We start from the raw sequence: 23545 nt of genomic DNA on the forward strand, positions 1-23545 counted from the left end.
ATATTTGAGAGATACAGCCTGAGAGGGAAGGAGGACAGAGAGGGGGAAGGTGAGGAAGGGGGAAAAATTCCCAAGCTGACTCTGCACTGAGGGTGGAGCCCTGAAGTGGGGCTTGATCTCACGACCCTGAGATAATGACCAGAGTTGAAACCTAGAGTCTAATGTTTAACCAAATGAGCCACCCAGGTGCTCTAGAATTTACGTTTTTATGTATATTTTAATCTTAAAGTTATTTTTGTGTATGTTTATTTTATGTATAATATACTAATATATTATTTACTACTCTACTTTAGAAATATGCATATAATACAAAAATGAAGAGTGAATTCCTGTCTCTTTCCCTTATCAATAATTTGGGGTCCAGGACTCTAGGCAGTGGAAAACAATTGTGGAATTTTGTGTCAGAGGGATTTGGGTTAGATTTTAGTTTTGAGGAGATTAGTGAGGAGAAGAGATGAGGGGACTTCGTTACAGGAGACTTCATCTCCCTCTGGTTTTATTACTTTGTTTTGATTGGAATAGCTTGAAGTCGTGGTTGGAGGTTATAATTGACTGTGGTCATGAAACCCTTTTGAGAGTTTTTCAAAATGAACCAGGCTGTTTACCAATAGCTTATTTCCAAGGGCAACCAATTTTTGCTTGAATATGTTAAATAAGAGAGGAATAATAAGCTGTCTCAAGGTAAAATGGGTTACATTTAGTGAGTTTTAGTATTTGAAGTATATGTGCTATATCTAGTATGGTTTGGCAACTCTTGTCTTACAAAATAAGCTTAATTCCATTGCTCATTTTAGTTTTGTAAAATCACCACAGAGGAAGATTGTACTTTCAAGTAGTATATTAAAGTGCATTCAGGTGAATAAGTCCTCAGGCATAGGGGTAAAAATTGTCACAAGAAGTATTTCATACTCTTTTTTTTTCTGTTTTTTTAAGGTAAAGAAGTTCCTAAACTTTTGAGTGTAATAATAGCTCTTTAACTTAAAAAAATTTCTAATACTGAATTGTTTTATACTATAGTCACTTAATGGCATAGTCAATATGAATTTAATAATTTAATTGACTTGGTGTTTTTCCTGATCAAAATAGCATCTATGAACACATGACAGGTAACTTTATGTGCTCTTGGGACATTTGTTCAGCCTTCCTTTTTGTTGGGTGTATTGTTAAGGGTTTCTGACAAATTAATGCCTTGTCTTATTTATTTATGTATGTATGTATGTATGTATGTATGTATGATAGAGAGAGGCAGAGACACAGGCAGAGGGAGAAGCAGGCTCCATGCCAGGAGCTTGACACAGGACTTGACCCCTGAATTCGACCCTGGGATTCCAGGATTGCGCCCTGGGCCAAAGGCAGGCGCCAAACTGCTGAGCCACCCAGCGATCCCCCCGTTGTTCAGTTTTTTATGTCAGGAAGGAACACACTGATTTAGCATTTTGGGAATCTTTGTAGAGCCATCTTTGTTCAATTTGAATGAAAGAGGTGCTTTGATGAAATGTTTAGAGCTTGCTAATGAAAAGCTGAATGTGTGGAGCAGGGGTAAATTTATTTGTCTTAAGCTTTGGTTCATTGACTTAGGCAGTGTAATTGTCTACAAACTTAAATTTCTGTTCCCAAAGTTTACCGTCTTTATTGAGGCCCAGCTCCCTGTTGGCTTTTTTCTCATAGTAAACTAGTGATAGGAATTTTTTCTTTCTTTCTGGCATTAGCAATTATTGAGGTAGCTCTTTTAAATTTTTCTGTGTGAATTGTGTCCTATTTTGTCAAAAGCATTTAGGGCAAAAGTGAATTTTCCTGTTCCTTTCTATTCATTTTGAATGTAGAGGTTTTATCGTGGCAGATGCTGCTCTTAGATTGCTTATTTGCAGAATGATAAAACTTTATTTGTATATCACAGATCAAATCTTATTACTATTAGTTTTGTTACATTATTTGCTTTGAAAAGACTTAATCTTCAGTCCAATTTTAATTTTTCTTAATGCGATATAGAAAATGTAGTAGCTTCTAAATGTGCTGGATAACTTACTAGGGCTGAATAGGATAGGTTCTTGAAATTGGTTAAAATCTTTAATTTTTCTTTTTTGGATGGGGAAGTACATTTTAAAAATGACATACCGTATAATGAAAATAGCTTGGTATTTGTTAACCTATTCAAGTGATGTTTTGTCTTGATTTGTATGGTTTCTTTTTTTTTAATTTTTATTTATTTGGGATCCCTGGGTGGCGCAGCGGTTTAGCGCCTGCCTTTGGCCCAGGGCGCGATCCTGGAGACCCGGGATCGAGTCCCATGTTGGGCTCCCGGTGCATGGAGCCTGCTTCTCCCTCTGCCTCTCTCTCTCTCTCATTCTGTGTGACTATCATAAAAAAAAAAATTATTTATGATAGTCACAGAGAGAGAGAGAGAGTGAGGCAGAGACACGGAGAGGGAGAAGCAGGCTCCATGCACCGGGAGCCGACGTGGGATTCGATCCCGGGTCTCCAGGATCACGCCCTGGGCCAAAGGCAGGCGCTAAACCTCTGCGCCACCCAGGGATCCCTGTATGGTTTCTTTTTAATATTTTCAGTTTTTTGAAGTATCATTTATATGCAATAACAATTTTTTTTATTTTTACTTATCTATTCATAGAGACACACACACACACACACACAGAGAGAGAGAGAGAGAGAGAGAGAGGGGCAGAGACACAGGCAGAGGGAGAAGCAGGCTCCATGCAGAGAGCCTGATGTGGGACTCGATTCAGGGTCTCCAGGATCACGCCCTAGGCTGCAGGCGGCGCTAAACCGCTGCACCACTGGGGCTGCCTGCAATAACAATTTATGTACCGTAGCACTCATCAGTTTAAATGTCCAGTTCAATTAAAAAAAAAAAGTTCAGTAAGTTTGACATGTGCATTATGCATGTAACCACCACTATCACAGTCATGACATAGAACATTTGTCACCCCAGAAAGTTCTCAGTATTTTTTGGTTTTCTTGTCACTGAAATGGATATAATGAAAGTATCTGCATCCATAGAATTGTTGTAAGGATAAAGGAATTAATACATTTAAAGCCCTTAAGGGGTGCCTCGGTGGCTCAGTCTTTTAAGCATTTGTCTTCAGCTTGGGTCATCCTATCAGCGTCCTGATACTGAGCCCCATGTCTGGTTCTGGCTCAGCAGGAAGTTGGCTTCTTCCTTTCCCTGTATATTCTTTCCTACTCTCTCTTGAGTAAATAAATAAAATCTTAAAAAAAAAAAAAGTCCTTAAAATAGTTCCTGGCCTATTGTAAGAGCTCAGTTATTTGTCCATCGTATTGATGTTGGTATTCTACCTTTTTTTTTTTTAAAGATTTTATTTATTCATGAGAGATACGGGGGAAGAGAGAGAGAGAGAGAGAGAGAGAGAGAGAGAGAGAGAGAGAGAGGCAGGCACAGGCAGAGGGAGAAACAGGCTCCATGCAAGGAGGCTGATGTGGGACTCGATCCCGGGTCTCCAGGATCACACCCTGGGCTGAAAGCGGTGCTAAACCACTAAGCCACCGGGGCTGCTTGCTACTTTTTTTAAAAAAGCCCCTTTTGGGATACCTGGGTGGCTCAGTGGATGAGCATCTGTCTGCCTTTGGCTCAGGGCCAGATTCCCGGGTTCCAGGACCAAGTTCTGCAACAGGCTCCCAGGAAGCCTGTTTTTCCCTCTGCCTCTCTTATCTCTCGCGAATAAATGGATGGAATCTTTAGAAAAACAACAAAACCAAAACAAACAAACAAACAAACAAAAAACCCAGCCCTCTCTAATAATTTTATTAGGTACTTAAAACTTAAAAGATTCTGTGTTATTAAAAAAGGTATATCTTGCTGTCATATATATATGTGTGTGTGTATAAGTGGAACTAAATGGAATGCAGAAATATCTTGCTCCTTAGTTGATAGCCTGGTATATGAAGGTACATTTTACTGAATGTACCCATCACCCACTGTTATTGAAAATTGGTATTTAATTGAGGTTTTTTTAATCACTTTTGTCTCATCATGTAAAATTCAAAATGGTTTCTTACTCGTCGTTAGCACTGTGGGAGGCAACTGTCATTTGTATATAAGATTATTTTGCTGTTTTAGGGGTGCCTGTCTTGCTCAGTCATTAGAGTACCCAACTCTTGATCTTGAGGTTGTAAATTCAAGTCCCATGTTGGCGGGCGGTGGTACAGTGTACTTAAAATTTTTAAAAATCTTAAAATGGTTTTGCTGTTTTGATTTATAATAAAATTGTGCTTTTGGAAATCCTTGGTTATTTTGAAAGTGTGCACATTGTAATCTCTTGTGTCAAGCCTTTTTATTGATTAGCTGCTTTCTTTGCATTTATTGATCCTGTCTGCTAAGACATTTCATCAGAGATCTCTTTGGGACATTTTTCTATGGTACGTGACACTATTTCCTTTGAGAATTAGATTTTGTAGTTTAGATATTACATGAATTTTCTAGGGGTTCCATGACAAATTAATACAAACAGAACTCTAAAACAGAAGTTGTTTTTCTCACAAATTTAGAGGCTAGAAGGCTAAAATCAAAGCGTGGGCAAGGCCATATTCTCTCTGAAGTTTCTGGGGAGGAATCTTCCTTTGCCTCTTCCAGCTTTGGTGGCTCTTGGTGTTTCTTGTATTATGACAGCATAACTCCTAGTCTCTCCCTCTATCTTCACATGGCCTTCTTCCTTTCTGTGTTTCTCTGTGTGTCTTGTCTTCTGCTTATAAGGACACCAATCATTAGATTTAGGACTCATTCTAAAACCAGGATGACTTCTTTTTTTTTTTTTTTTAAGATTTTATTTATTTGAGAGAGTCAGGAGAGAGAGAGAGAGAGAGAGAGAGTCAGGAGAGAGAACGCAAGCTGGGGGAACATCAGAGGGAGAGGGAGTAGCAGGCTCTCCACCCAGCAGGGGCTTGATTCCAGGACCCTGGGATGATGACTTGAACTGAAGAAGGCAGAGGCCTAACTGAGCTACCCATGCACACCCCCCACCCCCCTGCCCCACAGGATGCTTTCATCTTGAGATCTTTAACTAATTGCATATGCAAAGACCCTATTTCCAAATAAGTTCACATTTTGAAGTCCTGGGTGAACATGAGTTTTTTCAGGAGCACAGTTGAATCCACTACAGATAGGAAGGGAATATTTACATGATATAAGTTCTGACAAGGAGTGGAGAACAGTATTAAGTAAAGTCAAAAACTACTTTGCATTTTGCAGAAATGTTATTTTGGGCCACTCTCTAGTCTAAATACTTATGCACTGTGCTGATTCCTGGTTTCATTAACAAGATACAGAAACACTGAGTACCCATTTTAATGATACATAGAACTTGCCTCTGACAAGACTCTTCTAATGAGTGTTCATTTATTGTACATCAAGCAAATCCTCTTTTTCTTTATGTTGTGAAGGTATCAACCTGACTTTAATGTAAGTGCATTAAACATTTTATCTCTGAAATTAACCTCTCTAAAGGATCTACTGCAACTTAACTTTGAAGTTGTGTTTCAGATGAATAGCCTACATGTTTTAGCAGGCATTTCAGGATGTTTGGGAAGTAATCATCTACTGAAGATTTGTTGTGGGAATGTGGTTTTCCTTCCTCTCCATTTTTCATGTTCTTCCTGGACGTATATGTTACTAATAAGACATTTTTATTTTTGAAAACCACACTGAATGGTAATACTCTTCTGCTTACCTGGACTCTTTCGCGTAGAGTGCTCCTGAGCTTATTAGAATAATTAGAATATTTTTTTTTTATTAGAAGATTTTTAAAGTAGATTACTGCAACTCACAGAGGGTGATGAAACAACAATTCACAGATGGGATCGTATATTAAATGTATTGTCGTACAGATCTCTCTCTTCAATCTGTTTGCTAGCCTTTTAACATTTAATACAAAGAAGAGAGAAAATTGGTTCTCTACTACCTGCATGTATTATCTCAGTTAAACAGCTATATAGGTATTACTCTTCTATAAAGGAAACCTAACATTAAAGACATGAAGACATGGAAGTTGTTCAGGTTCACATCTATTGGATGGTGGATTTAATACTTGAACGTCAGCATTTTTGGTGCTTTTTTCCCAGCATGTGCTATTGTTTCTCCAAGCCATAAAGTTGAGACAACTACGTTCTTGCTAAACAAAATATTTGCTGTATACAAAGAAAATAATAAAGTACATAGAGTGCTTTTCCAAGCTTAAAATCCTTTCTTCTGTTCTATGATCTGAAAATGTTTCTGCATTTTGTTCTGAGTATGTGGGGACCCAGTGGAGATGGGTGGGTCCTCATATGTGTTCAAATGAAGAATCTGTTGAGGAAAATGGATTGAGTGGTGTAATCTCTGAAGGTTTGTACTGTTAAAGATTCTCCTTTGCAATTCCTTTATTTGCTTTTACCAGAAAGATTCTTGTCCAGGTTGGCCATCATAATTTGAAATCTTGTGCAAGATTTTCCCTCTAACTAGGTCACAGGCAAATTTTGAGGCAGAAGAATGATTTTCAGTGTAGGTGCCCTCCCTAAATGGATTTCACTGCTTATTCTAGTCCTTTCTCATAGTAAGAGATGGTTTGGAAAATGAATTGTTTTTTTCTTCTAGATTAACTGCTGAAGTACTGATCGAGTTCTGCGTTTCTTCAATGAGGAACTACAGGCTGATCTTCTGCCATAATCTCAAACAGCCATAAATGACAAAAGAATGCTTGCTCAGTGAGGGTAGCTGGTGCAGAAGCCATTTTTTAAACTTAGGTGTTTAAGTACTCAAAGGTAAGTTTTTAAAATGATAATTCTTGTGCTGTATAAATCCAGAAAAATTTTGGAGATTATCTCCTGTTGCTATTTGATTATTAACTTGAGGTTTTGTAGTTATTAGCTGGCTCTAGATATGTTGAAGAATGGGTCTTGCTTGTTTAAAGCTATGTAAATTTATGGCATTTTGCTTCCCCTAAGTTAATTTCTTTTGTTTCTGTAAGTAAGTGTGACACTCTTGATCCACTGGTACGGCTATTATGTAATAAATATGGAAGTTATTTTTGGAAACTTTAGAATATTGAGTAGTTTTATTTTTTTGCTCTGTTCTTTCTTGTGGTGAGAAAAGGAATTGTTTCTCTGGTGTGATAAAAAAAAAAAGCCAGCCCAGTTGGTGTCATTTTGTTCATTAACATAACTTTTGAAAGGTTTTTCTTTCAAAATACTCATTTCCCACTTAAAGTAATAACTTTTATTTTAGGAAACAATTTTTTCTTGGGATTACTTGTTCTCTGTGCTTCAGATACTCAAAACATTGTTTTCTCTCACTGTTTTACTGATCACTATTCCTACAAGTTAAGACAACTTATTTCTTCTGAACAAGACTGGCTATGGACATTTTTCTTTGAAATAATTAATGAAATAGCAGGCTTGATGAAAGAACATTCTCATTTGAAAGTTGATGTCTAAAACTAAAAAGTTTCCTTCATTTATAAAAATGTATTGTGGCTGCTCTGTCATGTAGAAAGAAGAACTGGTTAATCTTGTTCTTACTAGCCTGTTGATGAAAAGTGATTATTAGCTTATCACTTTATAAAAAATGATTCTTTCCTATTTTGGGTGTTTATAAATTACAGGATTAGATGGGCTTCATATAGGACAATGCAGAAATGATTGGGTTTGATTTTTTTTTTTTTTTTACCTGTGTCAATAAGCTTGGTCAATAAAGGTCCTCTTGGAGCCACATTTGCCCCTTAATTTGTCTTTGGGACATTAATGTCCTTTGTTAAGTTTAATGATGTATTTGCTATTGTTTGATAAATGTTCAAACACTGAAGGCAGCTTTCAAAATTAACTGTACATACTAGAGAAAATGTTTGGATGATTGTATTGAGCTTTATTTATTTGTAGAACATGTTGTGGGTCTGACAACTGGAACATATGTAATGATGAAAACACATTCAGGTGTAAAGCTTTTTTTGTAATGTATTTAAGCATATTGTCATCTGTTGATTATTAGTCTCTCTTTCATTTGGCAGAAAAGACAGCTTTGATTTCTGGCTGCAAAAAAGATATGAGGAAGAGCTCCTCCCCTTCCTTGAGTAACTGCAACTCCGTTCTTGCTAACAAAATATTTGGAATTCCACTTGATGAGCTGCAGCAGGGAGGACATCCAGACAATGAGGTTCCGTTCATAGTCCGCCACGTTGTGGACTATATTGAGGAACATGGTATATATTTCCTTACTTTGAGGGCTAGCCTTTGTTTTAATAAACATAACTTATCCCTTTGATCTTGGATTTTTTTTTTCCTTTTTTTCTTTCTAGTATGGAAAGTCCAAAATACAGTAAGGAAAAATGAAAGAAGTTTCTTACATAAAGTCAGACATGCCCAGCATAGAGTTTTTTTTGTGTGTTTTTTTTTTTTTTTTTTTTTTTTTTTTTTTTTTTGCATAGAGCATTTTTTAGTGGGATGGTGATAGGAATATTTTTAATGGAGGTGGGGTGGATAAAATAGAATCTCTCTCAGGACAGAGATAGTATGTTTCTAAATGTGTGATTTGAAGGTGTTTAGCCCAATCAGGAGAGCCAAGAAGGACTTTTCAAATGTATGAATATTTTAAGTTGATTGGAAAATGAATATATATGGCCAGGTAGTGAAGTTGAAGCTTACTTAATTTTTACTGTCAACTAATTAGGAGGTCTGGAGCAACAAGGACTTTTTCAAGTCAATGGAAATGCTGAGACAGTGGAGTGGCTTCGGCAGAGATACGACAGCGGAGAAGAGGTGGATTTGGTTAAGGAAGCAGATGTTCCCTCAGCTATTAGTCTTCTTAGATTTTTCCTTCAGGAACTTCCTGAACCTGTTATCCCTGGCAGTTTGCATATTCACTTGATGCAGCTTTCTCAAGGTAGTCTAATTTGATTCTTACCAATCAGTCCTTTACCATTAATTTCAAAGTTTTTATCTTGTGGAAATCTTGACATGTAAACAGTAATTATAATAGTTCTGAGATTAATTTCTTATGTTCCCATTTGGGGACTTAACGCTCTTTGGGTCTATATGGTTGAGCTACAGGAATGGCAATTTCTTAGATCTCTATAGTACTATTTTCTTTTTTATGATGGTTAAGAAACCTAAGCTAAGGTTAAGGAGGGGGAGGAGAAGGAAAGGCAAGAAACAAGAATAAGGAATAGGATGGTTGGGAAAGAGGAGAAATACATATAAAGTGGTATGTGTGGCATACTATCCAATAATAGCCAGTGCTGTTCCTTAGTGATGATGTTACTATAGGATATTATTTATCCCTGGTTTGATAGAGCTTCTAGCAAAAACCAGAAGACAACTTTGATTCCAGATTCAGAATATACTTGAAACTTATGCTTGGGTTCCTGCCTGAAGGAAGTAAAATACCAAATTGGAGATTGGACTTCAAATAAAGGAAAAAAAGGCTGATTTGTATTTGTTGGGTTAGATTTTTGGTGGTGTTGGTTAAATCATTTTTGTTCACTCATAGTTGTTGATTAGCATTGGCCAGTGCATTTTGACTTCTTGTAGTTGGCACTGCTTTAAAAACACAGGTACAGTCATGCAAGAGACAATATGATGAGAATGAAAAGTAATTAAATTAGAGAGTTTGGACTGATGAGTAACAGAGGGGAAAACATCCTTCAGCAGTTGAGGGGTTGAGTTCCTTCTCTCCAACTCTTCTCTTCCACTTAAGTGAAATGTGAAGCTCTAAGGCATTTGGCCTCTGGTGGAGGAAGTGAAGAGGTTTTGAATTGTTAATAGTAAAAAGGTGATGTGGGTGGAGTAATGTGAACCTGGCAAAATATCTGAGCTTTACTTTTACTTCATTAAAAAAAAACCTGTCATTATGTTTTATAGATTATAATAATGAAGATGAATTTGGAAGAAAGTTGAGGTTCCTTTTACAGCAGCTTCCACCTGTTAATTACAGTTTGTTAAAGTTTCTGTGTAGATTTTTAGCCAATGTAGCATCACATCATGAAGAAATTTGGTCTGCAAACTCTTTGGCTGCTGTCTTTGGTCCAGATGTCTTCCAGTAAGTTTTTCCAGAAATTTTTATATAATAAAAAAATTGAATTTGTGAAGTAGAGTCATTATATTATTTCCCAAGAATCATAGGTTGCTTGGTGAACCATTATTTTTTATAGTAGATCTGATTAATCCTCCCAGCATTTCTGTGAAGAGGGTACAAATTAGGTAGGCTTAACAGATGGGAATACAGAGGCACAGAATGATGACATAAATTGCTCAGGTTTATAAAGTGAGTCATTGGTTGTCTTCTAATTTTACGTGTATTTGATTTAAGGACTCTCAATTCAATGTGGACTTTTATTCGTAGCATTTACACAGATGTGGAAGATCTGAAAGAACAAGAAATAGTGAGCAGGATAATGGCTGGACTTCTGGAAAATTACTATGAGTTTTTTGAGAATGAAGAGGAAGATTTCTCATCTAATGATTTGAGTTCAATTACTGAACAGGTGAGAATATTTTAAATACTCGGAGCATATTTAAAGAATATGCTCTTTAGGGCTTGACGCAAACTCAGGTGAAATTTTTAAGTACTAAACAAAGCAGTTCTCTTGGTTATTATATGTAATAATATGGAGTGACACATCCATGTAATATATGAATGTGATTTTTTTCTTGTTCTTCTCAATTTGAATAGTAAGGAAAAGGCATTGAAAGCAGAGTATATGTTGAGATATTTTGTGGGGTTTGTATGTTTTTCTTCTAACTTAAGCATTGTTTATTTTGTAAGAATAGGGTGTTCTTTTTTGCTTTTGTGAAGAACCAGCATGGAGGAATGTAGGCAAAGGGTGAGAAATAGAAGGGCGAGGGAAAGATTGAATACAAAGTTCACACAAACTTTTAAAAATAGGAAGCTTTTCTTGATTAAAGTCACAAGTCAATAGAGCAGTGCGATCATTGTCATTACTGGGAAGCATCACGGTAGTTTTTTAACTTTTATGTCTTTGGAAAGTTAACATCCATTTCTCTGGCTACGTTATATTTTGTTGTTCTGCTATGCGTTAGTGGTTGAGATGGTACAAGGACCTGATTACTTTCTCCTTCATGAAATGAGGATATTGATTCAGAGTCATTAATTTATTATAAAGCCATATTAATTCAGAATTTTCATGTTTTAGGATTTGTAATTTAGGTCTGTGTGCAGGTTTTTCTTTTGCACTTAAGTGAAATAATTTGTCAGACTTTTTTTTTTTTAAGATTTTATTTATTTATCCATGAAAGACACAGAGAGGCAGAGACATAGGCAGAGGGAGAAGGAGGCTCCATGTAGGGAGCCCGATGTAGGACTTGATCACGCCCTGGGCTGAAGGCAGACACACAACCGCTGAGCCACCCAAGTGTCCCGAAAAAACTTCTATTAGGTTAAAACCTATGCAGTTACTTATATTTTGGGCGTGGGGTGGGGCTGCTATTTTTTTTTTTTTAATGAGTAAATCATTCACCTGGTTAAAAAAAAGAAGTAAAATAGTGAAATTTCTTGATTTTACCCATACCCACTCCTTTGGCCCCACATTAGTTTTTTATGTATGTTTTTCTAGAGTTTTGTTATGCAAAGTAAATATTTGCTCAGTTTTTTATTTTTATTTTTTTTTAAGATTTTATTTATTCATGAGACACACACACACACACACACACACACACACACAGAGGCAGAGACAGGCAGAGGGAGAAGCAGGCTCCATGCAGGGAGCCTGATGTGGAACTCAATCCCAGGACTCCAGGATCATGCCCTGAACCAGAGGCAGACACTCAACCACTGAGCCACCCAGGCATCCCTTTTTTTTTTTTTTTTAAAGTATGTCAGCTAATAGTGTACTGTGGAATTCTTTTCTTTTCTTTCTTTTTTTTTTTTTTTAAAGATTTTTATTCATGAGAGACACACAGAGAGAGAGAGAGGCAGAGACAGGCAGAGGGGGAAGCAGGCTCCATGCAGGGAGCCTAATGCAGGACTCTATCCCAGGTCTCCAGGATCAGGCCCTGGGCTGAAGGCAGTGCTAAACTGCTGAGCCACATGGGTTGCCCATGGAATTCTTTTCTTATTGGAATATAGAGAGCATATTCTTTTGTTTACATATGCATAGGTCCCTATTGTATGGATGCAACATTATAATTTGATTTAGTATACTGATTTCCATTAAAAAAGATGATAGTATACCCCCTTTTTCTCAGAAGAGTTCTGGTTGATATTTGTTTCTCATGTAATTATTAGTAGCTCCCCTTTTCACTTGTATATATCCACGTTTTGAGGATTAATTTTATGGTCATTATTTATTGATGCACATTGGGTGACTTCATTTGCTTTTATTTTATTTTTATTTACTTATTTTTTTTAAAGATTTTTTTTTTTTTTTTTTTTTTAATTCATGAGAAACCAGACAGAGAGAGAGAGAGAGAGGCAGAGACACAGGTAGAGAGAGAAGCAGGCTCCATGCAGGGAGCCCGACGTGGGACTTGATCCCGGGTCCCCAGGATCACACCCTGGGCTGATGGGGCGCATAACCACTGAGCCACCCAGGCTGCCCCTCATTTACTTTTAGATTAAGAAGCAGCATCTCTTGAAAGTTAGTTTACCATACAAATTTTCATTAGTTCTTATAGGTGTTGTTTCTGGTAATGTGAATTTAATAGTTTTATTTTCTGGATAGCCCATCGTTTTTAAAAAACAGTTTCTGTACTATTGTGAACTTCTATGGATAAGTCTTTTTAAAATACTTGGTGTTGAGACCTTCCTTAGTTTTCATGTTTTCTTCATGTAGGCATTTGTATCTTTGTCTGATTTTCTCTCCCTCTTTCCCTTCTTCCCTTTTCCTTCTCCCCACCTCTTTTCTCTTTCTTTTCAAGTATTAGAAACTTTAAGGAAACAGTAACAAGCCAAATTGCAGTTTGTAATGTATGATCTGAGAATGAAAACATGCATATGTATACATTTGTAAAGTAAAATCAAGTGAGTGAAATTCATAGCCAGAATCAGTGATCATGGAACTTTTGGCATATTTTTTGAATTTCTATCATATACAGGTCCTGACTTAAAAATTTGGTACGTCTCTTCAAAATTACTTTAAAAAAATTTTTTTTAAGATTTATTTATTTGAGAGAGAGAGAGTGCGTGTGCGCATACAAACATACAAGAGGGGAAGCAGGAGAAGGAAAAGCAGGTTCCCTGCTGAGTAGGGAGCCTGATGTGGGGCTCAATCCCGGGACCCTGGGATCATGACCTGAGCTGAAGGCAGCTGTTTAACCGACTGAGCGTCCCAGGTGCCCCTCTTCAGAACCCTCTTCAAGATTATTCTTGCGTTAAAGAAAATGACAAGAAGAGAGCAGGGACATAGATATTCCTTAAACCTTTAATATCTTTCTTTTTTAAGATTTTATTTATTCATTAGAGAGACACAGAGAGAGAGAGGCAGAGACACAGGCAGAGTGAGAAGCAGGCTCCCTGTGGGGAGCCCGATGTGAAACTCCATCCCTAAACTGGGATCGCACCCTGAGCCAAAAGCAGACATTCAACTGCTGAGCCACCCAGGCGTCCCAAACCTTTAATATCTTTTGATGCTCATGAGAAATCCCATCTTTGGGGACTTGTATGCTACCTTTCTTTTCTTTAAATTAGTTTTGTTTAGGGGTGTCTGGCTGGTGGAGCATGCGACTCTTGTTCTTGGGGTTGTAAGTTCAAGCCGTATTAAGTTGGGTGTAGAAATTACTTTAAAAAATTTAAGGGTAGCCCTGGTGGCACAGCGGTTTAGCGCCGCCTGCAGCCCGGAGTGTGATCCTGGAGACCCAGGATCAAGTCCCACATCAGGCTTCCTGCATGGAGCCTGCTTCTCCCTCTGCCTGTGTCTCTAACTCTCTCTCGCTCTCTCTGAATGAATAAATAAATTAAAAAAATCTTAAAAAAAATAAAATTAAATTAAAAAAATGAATTATATTTTAGTTTAGTAATTTTTTTAGATAAAATTTATGGCTGCTCGGGATGAAATAATATGCATACATTTGTGTTACTCATTTCCTACGTTTCTAAGATGATTTGACTTGTAAGAAACTGATGATGCCAGTTTGCCCTAATATTTATATCTTGATGACTCTGAAGGCTTCAGGGTATGCCTTTTTTTTTAAAATTTATTTTTATTTATTTTTATTTTTTTATTTTTATTTTTTTTTAGGGTATGCCTTGACTATTTTATGTTGTGATCTAATTCCCTGATATTTCTGATATCTTGCAGCTTATGTATGGTGAAATAACTCACATCTAATGCATTTGTATTTTTATATTTGTTTAAGCACTAGAAAAATTGACTTAACAAGTGTTGTGCTTTACATTAAATAGAATTGTGGTTGATTAACACCAAAACGTAATGTTGAATTCTGCACATTCATCTACGGATAGAAAAGAGGATGCCTCTTTCTTTGAGGTGGCTTAGTCAGTGGAGTATCTGACTTTTGATTTCGGCTCAGGTTTTCATTCTCAGTATTATGAGATTGAGCCCATGTTGGGCTCCTTGCTCAGTGCAGAGTGTGCTTGTTCCTCTTTCTCTCTCTGGTCCTTTTCTTGCACGCTCTCTTTCTCTCAAATTTAAAAATCTTTGGGGAAGAAAAAGGGATGTTAGCATATTGAATAGAATATGCTCAGTAAATGGAGTAGTGCTGTGGGTCCTAGGAAACAGTGATGTATATTTAATTATTTTGGCCCACATTACTAATCAACCGAATTATTTCAGAATTCAGATACCTGAAAGTTTGTTTTCTTGAAAGCAGATCTGGTAACTTTAATTTGACTTGTGAGACTGAAGTGATAATGTAGTGAGTGAAAGTAAAATTTCCTCAAATTTAGCACATTTTGGTTGTATTTTTAAATTGACCTGACTTAAATGCTGCTCATTTCTTTTCCCCATATTTAAAGATGTGGATAAACCAGGCCCATCTTTGCAGTACTTTGATTATTTTTCTTCTAATTTTTATATTTGAAGGAAGCAAAGTTAATCTAGTGCTCTATTATCTTGGAGTTTTATACCATTGATGCAAGTATTTGGCTGTTAGAGCCTTTTCAAGGTGGTAGATATTTTTATTAATAGTGTGAGAGAGATGACTGGAGATGATGAATAGGGAGTGTTTGAGAAATGACCCAGAGTTGGTGGACAGGTTCTTTGTATGGGATCCCTACATGAATGCAAATTCAGTAGAGTGGTTTGAAGATGTAGGTGATAATTATGTTTCTTTATACATTTGAGAAGGCAGGTAGCAGCGTTCTCCACAAGCTGGAGTCTGGAGAGCAGGCATTTCACGAGGCCCTAGAGAAGGGAATTACAGCAGTCAAAGAAGGAAGAGATGTAAGTATGGATGAGGGTTTTCCATAAGTGGAGTGAGCGGTTTTCTAGAAGTGGAGTTGAGGCAGTTGCGTACATAGGCTAGGTTCAGAATAACTTAGGGACAGATTAGAGCAATGAAAAAATAGGTCAGGCTGACAAGGAGAGGATTAAGAACTTGTGAAGTGTGGAGTGAGAGAGGGCATTTTTAAAGTTTTTAATACTCTCACTCAAAGTTATTTAATCATTTCTTACTGCAGGAAGTTATATTGGGAGGCCTGGGAAATGGGAAGAGGGGAAAAAGAAATCCCACTAGGGTATTTTTCATGTCATATCTTATTGGATGATTATTGGTGAAAATAGTGGGCAATGTCAATTAGTTTACATAAAGCTTATTGAATTGAATATAATACATTCAATATAATTGAGTATAAGGTATTTGTAGTTCCTGAGAGCTATTGACTATAGGCACAGAGTTGTTTTTAAAACATATGTTGTGCATGTTAAAATAGTAGTACCTCTGTACCAAAAATATGTGGACTGAATAAATACTTATTCTCGGTTTAAATAGCTATCTTAAATTTTTTTTTTAATAATTCTGTGGTGCCCAAACCTTCATTGATCAGCCACAGTAATTCCCATTTAATACTACTGAAATCAGTATTTTCTTGCATTTTTTTCTTTCTTGAATTATCAGGTAGATACTAAGTATATTCTTGAATTTCATTTATTAAATACATATATGGAAATGAGGATTATTTTCCTTTTGATTCAGTTTAAATACTGATATATCATGAAATTTTCAACTTCGTGTATAAATACTACCTTCCAGTTAATAATCATTTACTGTTTTTTAGTCTTTTTTATCACTGTTCAACATGATAGGGGATAGATGAGGGTTAGCATTTAGGAGCACAACAAATTCAGCTGAATCTGCTGAGTATGCTTTATATATAAAATAAATGGTTCACAAATTGAAATTATTAAGTGTTATTATTAATAAGGAATTTTTAGTGACCCAGCTGACTGCTGACCTTGATACACCAGTGGTTGAGAGCTCCAGCTTTAGTTTGGGTGGCAAATATTGCCTGTCTTTCTCAAAAGAAGTGATGTTACATGTAGAAACTAGGCTCTGTGCTATATAGAAATAATAATTTCAGTTATAGTGATAGCTATTATTTATTGCTTATTATGTATAGACACTGTATAAGAGTTTGCATATATTACTTAATCCTTTCAACTAGCCTTATGACGTAGATAGTATATATGACATCTCCATTTTAATCATAGACTTGGAGAAATTAAGTAAACTGAGAGATAGTTAAGGGCACAGTAGGAGTGTGGACATACAACTTTCTGCCTTCAGAGTCTGGCTTTTAAGTACTTACTGTATTACACTTGAAAGCAGGCCATCTGTCCTTGCCGATTACGAGTGTGGTAGAGAATACCACAGGGAAATCACTTTTCTTCTGGTTGAAGTTTACTCTCTGGAGTATTCCAGAGAATATGTTTGACTATCTGGAAGGAGCACCACTGTTACACATAGTGGTGAATTTATTTTAGGTATTTCCAGTGCACTTGTCTAGAATGGATAAAGGTATATACTTTTGCTGCTCTGTGTTTTTATTTTTTTATTTTTTTTATTTATTTTATGATAGTCACAGAGAGAGAGAGAGGCAGAGACATAGGCAGAGGGAGAAGCAGGCTCCATGCACCGGGAACCTGACGTGGGATTCGATCCCGGGTCTCCAGGATCGCGCCCTGGGCCAAAGGCAGGCGCCAAACCGCTGCGCCACCCAGGAATCCCTGCTCTGTGTTTTTAATGACTAGTATTAAATTATAAAAGATGTCAAGACAATTTATGACTGGTTTCTTCTTTGGGATAGCTTGAAAAGTTATTTCTCATTTGGGAATATTTTGTTGGTTTTCCTTCTCTGATATTATTATTAGAGTGATTATTTATTTAGGTAGTCAGTTTGATATTGGAAGACATTTTATAGCTCCTCCCAAAATTAGAATTATAACCTTCTAACCTAAAAAATGAGTTGTGTTGAATGTTTTCAGTTGTGCTTATTGGCCACAATGAGTCCTCCCTTGTAAGATACAGTCTTTTCGTGAAAAATTCCGTCTGAATCATTTAGACGTTAGCTGGCATTTTCTAAAATATAGTTAACACCTTAAGGCAAAATTTATCTGCCCTTTTCCGACACTTCCCCTATATTAAAATCACTTGTTAAATGCACCTGGAAATCAGAGAGGTCAGTTAGAAATCTTCCTACGTATTCAGTCTGTAAAACTGAATGCTTAGGAAATGAAGCTTTCTTAATGTTAACTAACTGCAGTGTGCAAGCTTTTCATCGTTTGCAGTCTTACTCATGTTCTTAGTGATAGACTAAGGTCATCATTGCTTTGTGCTTTAAAACGTTACATTTGGTTTGCAGTTTTCTTCTAATATGAGAGAGTTGGCAATTACTTATTCCATTAGTAAAATTGGTCCTAGGAAATGAAGTAAAAAATGAGTTGTGTTGAACGTTTTCTTAGTTTATCTTAATGTCAGTTAACAGTTGTATTCATTTTTTATTTTTAATTTTCTCTATTTATAGGTTAATGAACTTTCTGAGGAAGAAGAGGAAGATGAAAAGTTGGAACAGATAGAAGAACTTCCAGAAGAGGGTGCAGAAAAATCAAGTGACATGGCAGAGGTGGTACAGTTAAGGATGACTGAAAATATCCTGGAACCAAATAGTGTTACAGCATCAACAAGGTAGTGTTTCAATGGAAAGAACTTTAGCCTTTGAACTTTTTATTCTAGATGTAGATTCACTGAAGCACTGAATCATACAAATTTTAATGATGTGTGAAAGATTGATTTATGTATGAAAAAGAGCAACAAGAAAATTTTAAGCAAACTTGCTAAGAAAATTTCAGGTGTCAGCATTTATATATTTTTTTCAAAATACAGTCTTTTACATTTCTTCTTAAAGTTTTTTTTTTTTTTTTTTTTTTTGAGTTGGGTAAAATTTCAGGACCTTTGGAAATGGAAAGATAAAGTGGTCAAATTAACTTGTATTTCCAGCTTCTAGACTAGAACTAGGTTGAGTTGGGCTGTAAGAAGAGAACTCTGTGATGCATTAAGATATTTCTTTTCAATTTTTTTTTGTGTGTTAAGGAATACTAACGTGGCATACTGTGTACTTTATAAATGTGGTAGGGTAGAGGCACTATGTTAATGCATAGCTGGAGTCATTGAACATACTGTTTAGGAAGCGTTAGAGAATTTGAGAATCCCATAGCTCTAGGTATGTATGTTAGTTCTCTGTAAAGTTCTGTGGTTTACTAACCCTTTTTTTTTTTAATTGGAGTTCAATTTGTCAACATATAGCATAACACCCAGTGCTTATCCTGCCAAGTGCCCCCCTCAGTGCCCATCACCCAGTCACCCCAACCCCTTGCCCACCTCCCTTTCCACTACCCCTTGTTCATTTCCCAGAGTTAGGTGTGTCTCATGTTTTGTCAACTAGCCCTTTCTAATTAGGAGAGTAGCAGTATATTTAAATCACTAGATATCTTTCATTAAATCCATGTTCAGTAGAATGATGATTGAAAAGCAGAGGAAATAATTTAACAGAAGGCAAAATGTCATTTAACTCATGACATAAAATAACTCATATCTAAGGGAGAAACTGTCCAATTTCATTTAGGAAAATTATAAAACAACTTGAGATGTTTACTGCCAAACAGAACTTCCTTTGTGGGCCTCTGGATCTTTATATATTATAAATGATTTCTTCAAACATGATTGTAATTGCGGTATATCAACATGTTTGTTTACTCTTTTGCCCCTGATTTAACATTATGTTTGTGCTTTTTCTGTGTACCTGCTCTTCTAATTTACTTTTGGGAAGGGGGAGCCTCTTAACTATAATTACATATTAAGATATTTAGAAATTGTATGCTGAGCTGTTTATATCTTAATTATATATTTCCTGTCCTTTTTTCTGGAAGTTTTGAATTATTTTAGCTAGCTTCTCTGTACTAAACTGCTACTGAACGACCTTTTAGGTTTCTTAGGCCCCTTTTTCCTTCTTTTGAACTATTTGCATTCATTTATTAGGTTCAAATAGTGAACTTTTCTTTGGCTTGGTATTTCCAGCAAGCATAAGAGACTTATCCTGATTTATATTGCCATTAGCTTTTTTTTCCTCCAGGACCTGAAAACAGTAGATTAAATGGATATTCTTAATTTGGTAAGTTAGAGTTACATCTCTAATAGGTGGCTACTAGCTACATGTGGCTATTTAAATTTGAACTTGAACCAGTTAAAATTAAATAAAGTTTAAAAATCACTCTCACAGTTGTACTAGCCACAGTTCAAGTGTTCAACAGTCATATAAGTGGCCACTGTATTAGTGTTGATACAGAACATTTCTGTCATTGCAGAAATTTATATTGAGTAGCGCTGATAGAGGGGAAATTTTTTCAGTATTTTTATTTATTATCAGCAAAGTCATTATTTTAAATGGATACTTCTAATAGTTTCGTCTTTTTGATTATCTTTCTAGTTTTGTAGACAGTCCTTCCTTCCAACTAATTTTTAGATTCATTGGAGATTTGGTAATAGGTAGTCAGGATTCCTTTAATTACACGTCACAAAAATGGACCTTGGTTAAAGGAAAGAAAAAAGGCAATTTATTAGAAGAATCCTGGATAGATTGCAGAGTCTGCAGATAAAGCAGAGATAACACAGGAAGCCCTGGAGAATTTAGTAGCGGGGTTATGGGAGAATCTAGCATGGGGCTGTTACTCAGAGAGTTCCTTCCAGTTGTTTCCTATTGTTTCTCATTCTGCTCAAGACCAGATTCCTGTGGGGTGGCAGGGAAGAGAATCTGGTCTAAATTGGGTCAAGTGTCTGGTTAGATAGAGCTGGTCATTGTAATTTATGTATCTATCAAGATTATTGGATGAGAAGAGGGATTAATTTGCCACAGAAAAATGGGGCTGTTTACCAAAAGAAAAGATTGGGGATATCAGGCAGCAAAAACAAGTGTGTCTACCAGAGTGGTCTTTGAGAATTAGTAATGATAAAAATTTCAGTTAATATTTGTATATTAATCTTTTATTGTAGTGTTGGCTGATTGCTTGCATAAAGGTAAAAATACACATTCTTTTTTTTTTTCTCAAGATTTTATTTATTCATGAGAGACACACAGAGAGAGAGAGAGAGAGAGAGAGAGAGAGAGAGAGAGGCAGAGACACAGACAGAGGGAGAAGCAGGCTCCGTGCAGGGAGCCTGACGTGGGACTTGATCCCGGGTCTCCAGGGTCACACCCTGGCCTGAAGGCGGCGCTAAACCACTGAGCCACCAGGGCTGGGCTTCCCCCCCCCCACCCCCAAACCTCTGTTAATGTTGATTTTACCTACAGACACTTACCACATTATAAATTAAAGCAACATATTTAAGCCATTGGAAGTATATCTTTGTTGAGTTGTAGTTTGGAAGATACTTGTATGTAGCCATTGATGACCTAAGGGGCTTTTTTTGTGTTTTTTTTTTTTTTTTTTTTTTACCTAACAGTTTTTTTTTTTTTTTTTTTTTTTTTTTTATTCATAGAGACAGAGAGAGAGGCAGAAACACAGGCAGAGGGAGTGGAGAAGCAGGCATCATACAGAGAGCCTGACGTGGGACTCGATCCAGGGTCTCCAGGATCACGCCCTGGGCTGCAGGCGGCGCTAAACCGCTGCGCCACCGGGGCTGCCCTACCTAACAGTTTTTTGATTGATAGATTACTCCTCCTCTATTAGGTTTAGGTCATTAGTTCTCAAACTTTGGTCTTATAACCCCCCCTTACACACTTAAACATTATTTAGGATCCAAAGAACTTTTGTTTCTGTAGCTTATAAATAACTTGGTATTTATTATATTAGGAATTAAAACTGAGAGATTTACATATATATTTAAAGTAGTAATAAATCCATTACATGTTAATGTAAAATTCTAAAATGTTAACTATGTTTTCCAAAATCTCCAAAAAAACATCATAGTGAAAAATTTTTTAGTGACTTGTTTTATATTTTTACAAATTTCTTTAATGTCTGGCATTATTAGTAGATGACAGCTGAATTCTTTCATTTTCCTCTGCATTGTGTTCGTTGCTGTATGTTATTTTGGTTTAAGTATATGAAGAAAATTTGCCATCACACCAGTATATAGCTGGAAATAGAACATTCATAGTCTTTTCAGATAATTGTGTCCATTCTTTCTTGATAATATGCCAAAACATGGTAAGTAGCAGCGTTTTAGAAGTTATTTGTATTGCATAACTTGAAACCATATCTGTGAATTTTTCATGCTCTGGTCTTTTGGTCAGTCTGTCTTGTGCTGTGGTGATTTTATTCATGCTTGATTTTGTAACATGGTAATTGGGCATTCAGAAAATGAGGCTTCAGGTAGTTACTCGGATCTTCCAAATGATGATACATTTTGTTACATAGTATCAACAGTTCACATTCTTTAATATTACCACTGATTGTATTAAAGACATCTTTTAAGTCCTGGGACATTAATGAGTTTATGGTAAAGATAAAGGTTTTCCAGAATTCAATTTTTTACTTGAAAACTCAAATCTTTTTTTTTTTTTTTATTTTTTTGAAAACTCAAATCTTATCAGCTGTGTCACTTGTTTTTCTTGAAGTCTCAGTCTTGCTCATTTTTGAGAAAATGTCTGCCAGATTATTCAGGTTGGAATAACTATATATAGTTTGTCAGCCTATCTTTCAAGTGAAAACGGTGATCCCAGATAAAACTTGAGTTCACAATTCAAACAAGACAAGCATTGTACTACGCTGTGCAGAAGTGTTTTTCTAAATGTGCTTCCCATTTTGTCATACCAAATACTAAAATGAATTGTACTCAGGGCTGAGGTAAAACTAATAATTTTTGCTCCTTCATCAGGACTGGTCCTCTTTTTAAAAAATTGCAAGTGAGTAGTGGTAAAGAATGCAGTGGCCATGGTACAGTCTGGTACCACTTGCCTGGATTTATGCTAAGACCCCCAAGCATTTTTTTCTACCATTGATTTGGTATATCATGCAAAAGTCAGCACAGTGAAAAAGGCAAATATTATGAAAATAGTTTGTGTGTTTTGGTTGACTGACCACCTTTTCACAACCAGTGGTTTATTTAATTTTTTTGAAATATTTTATTTATTTATTCATGGGAGATACACAGAGTGAGAGGCAGAGACACAGGCAGACGGAGAAGCAGGCTCCATGCAGGGAGCCTGATGTGGGACTCCATCCCGGGTCTCCCGGGTCACACCCTGGGCTGCAGGTGGCGCCAAACCGCTGAGCCACTGGGGTTGCCCAGTTGTTTGTATTTCTTTGGTGTTTGATTTGTGATCTCTCCTCTCTTGTTCATGATTTTATTTATTTGGATTCTTTCTCTTTTTGATAAGTCTGGTCAGGGATTTATCAATCTTATTCTTTGAAAGAACCAGCTCCTGGTTTCATTGGTCTGTTCTACTGTTCTTTTGATTTCTATTTCATTGATTTCTGCTCTAATCATTATTCTCCTGCTGGGTTTAGGCTTTATTTGCTGTTCTTTGTCTAGCTCCATTAGGTGTAAGGTTAGGTTGTGTATTTGAGGTCTTCCTTGTTTCTTGAGAAAAGCTCTTATTTCTATATACTTCCTTCTTGGAAAATAGTTGTGTTTTGGGGCAGCCCTGGTGGCGCAGCGGTTTAGCGCCGCCTGCAGCCTGGGGTGTGATCCTGGGGACCCTGGATTGAGTCCCACATCGGGCTCCCTGCATGGAGCCTGCTTCTCCCTCTGCCTGTTCCTCTGCCCCCCTCTCTCTCTGTGTCTCTATAAATAAATAAATAAAATCTTTAAAAAAAATAGTTGCTTTCATTTGGATTTGTTTCCATGAATTTTTAAAATTCTTCCTTAATTTTCTGATTGACCCATTCATTCTTTAGTAGGATGCTCTTTAACCTCCAAGTATTTGAGTTCCTTCCAAATTTCCTTTTGGGATTGATGTCAAGTATCAAAGTATTGTGGTCTGAAAATATGCAGGGAATAATCCCAGTCTTCTGGTTCCAGTTGAGAGTCAACTTGTGACCCAGTATGTGATCTGTTCTGGAGAATGTTCCATGTGTATTTGTTTTTTTTTTTTTTTTTAAGATTTTATTTATTTATTCATGAGAGAGAGAGAGGC

At 36.5% G+C, this 23545-nt stretch overlaps 1 protein-coding gene across 7 annotated transcripts in view; it reads left to right on the forward strand.

Annotated features, from left to right (window-relative positions):
- FAM13B (family with sequence similarity 13 member B) overlaps window positions 1–23545 on the forward strand; it is a 92072-nt gene that overhangs the window by 23585 nt on the left and 44942 nt on the right. For 5 of the 7 annotated variants that reach the window (XM_055301848.1, XM_055301847.1, XM_055301845.1 and 2 more), the window contains exons 2-8: window positions 6602–6768; window positions 8010–8201; window positions 8669–8881; window positions 9859–10036; window positions 10340–10481; window positions 15261–15356; window positions 17936–18096. In XM_055301848.1, the coding sequence (XP_055157823.1) occupies window positions 8045–8201; window positions 8669–8881; window positions 9859–10036; window positions 10340–10481; window positions 15261–15356; window positions 17936–18096 (947 nt within the window). In that variant the 5' untranslated portion in view covers window positions 6602–6768; window positions 8010–8044. The remainder of the gene's footprint in view (window positions 1–6601; window positions 6769–8009; window positions 8202–8668; window positions 8882–9858; window positions 10037–10339; window positions 10482–15260; window positions 15357–17935; window positions 18097–23545) is intronic. The other 2 variants (XM_055301851.1, XM_055301852.1) reach the window with 1 other exon arrangement.

The sequence above is a fragment of the Nyctereutes procyonoides genome, unplaced genomic scaffold (assembly GCF_905146905.1).
Source record: "Nyctereutes procyonoides isolate TBG_1078 unplaced genomic scaffold, NYPRO_anot_genome, whole genome shotgun sequence".
NCBI classification, from domain to species: domain Eukaryota; kingdom Metazoa; phylum Chordata; class Mammalia; order Carnivora; family Canidae; genus Nyctereutes; species Nyctereutes procyonoides.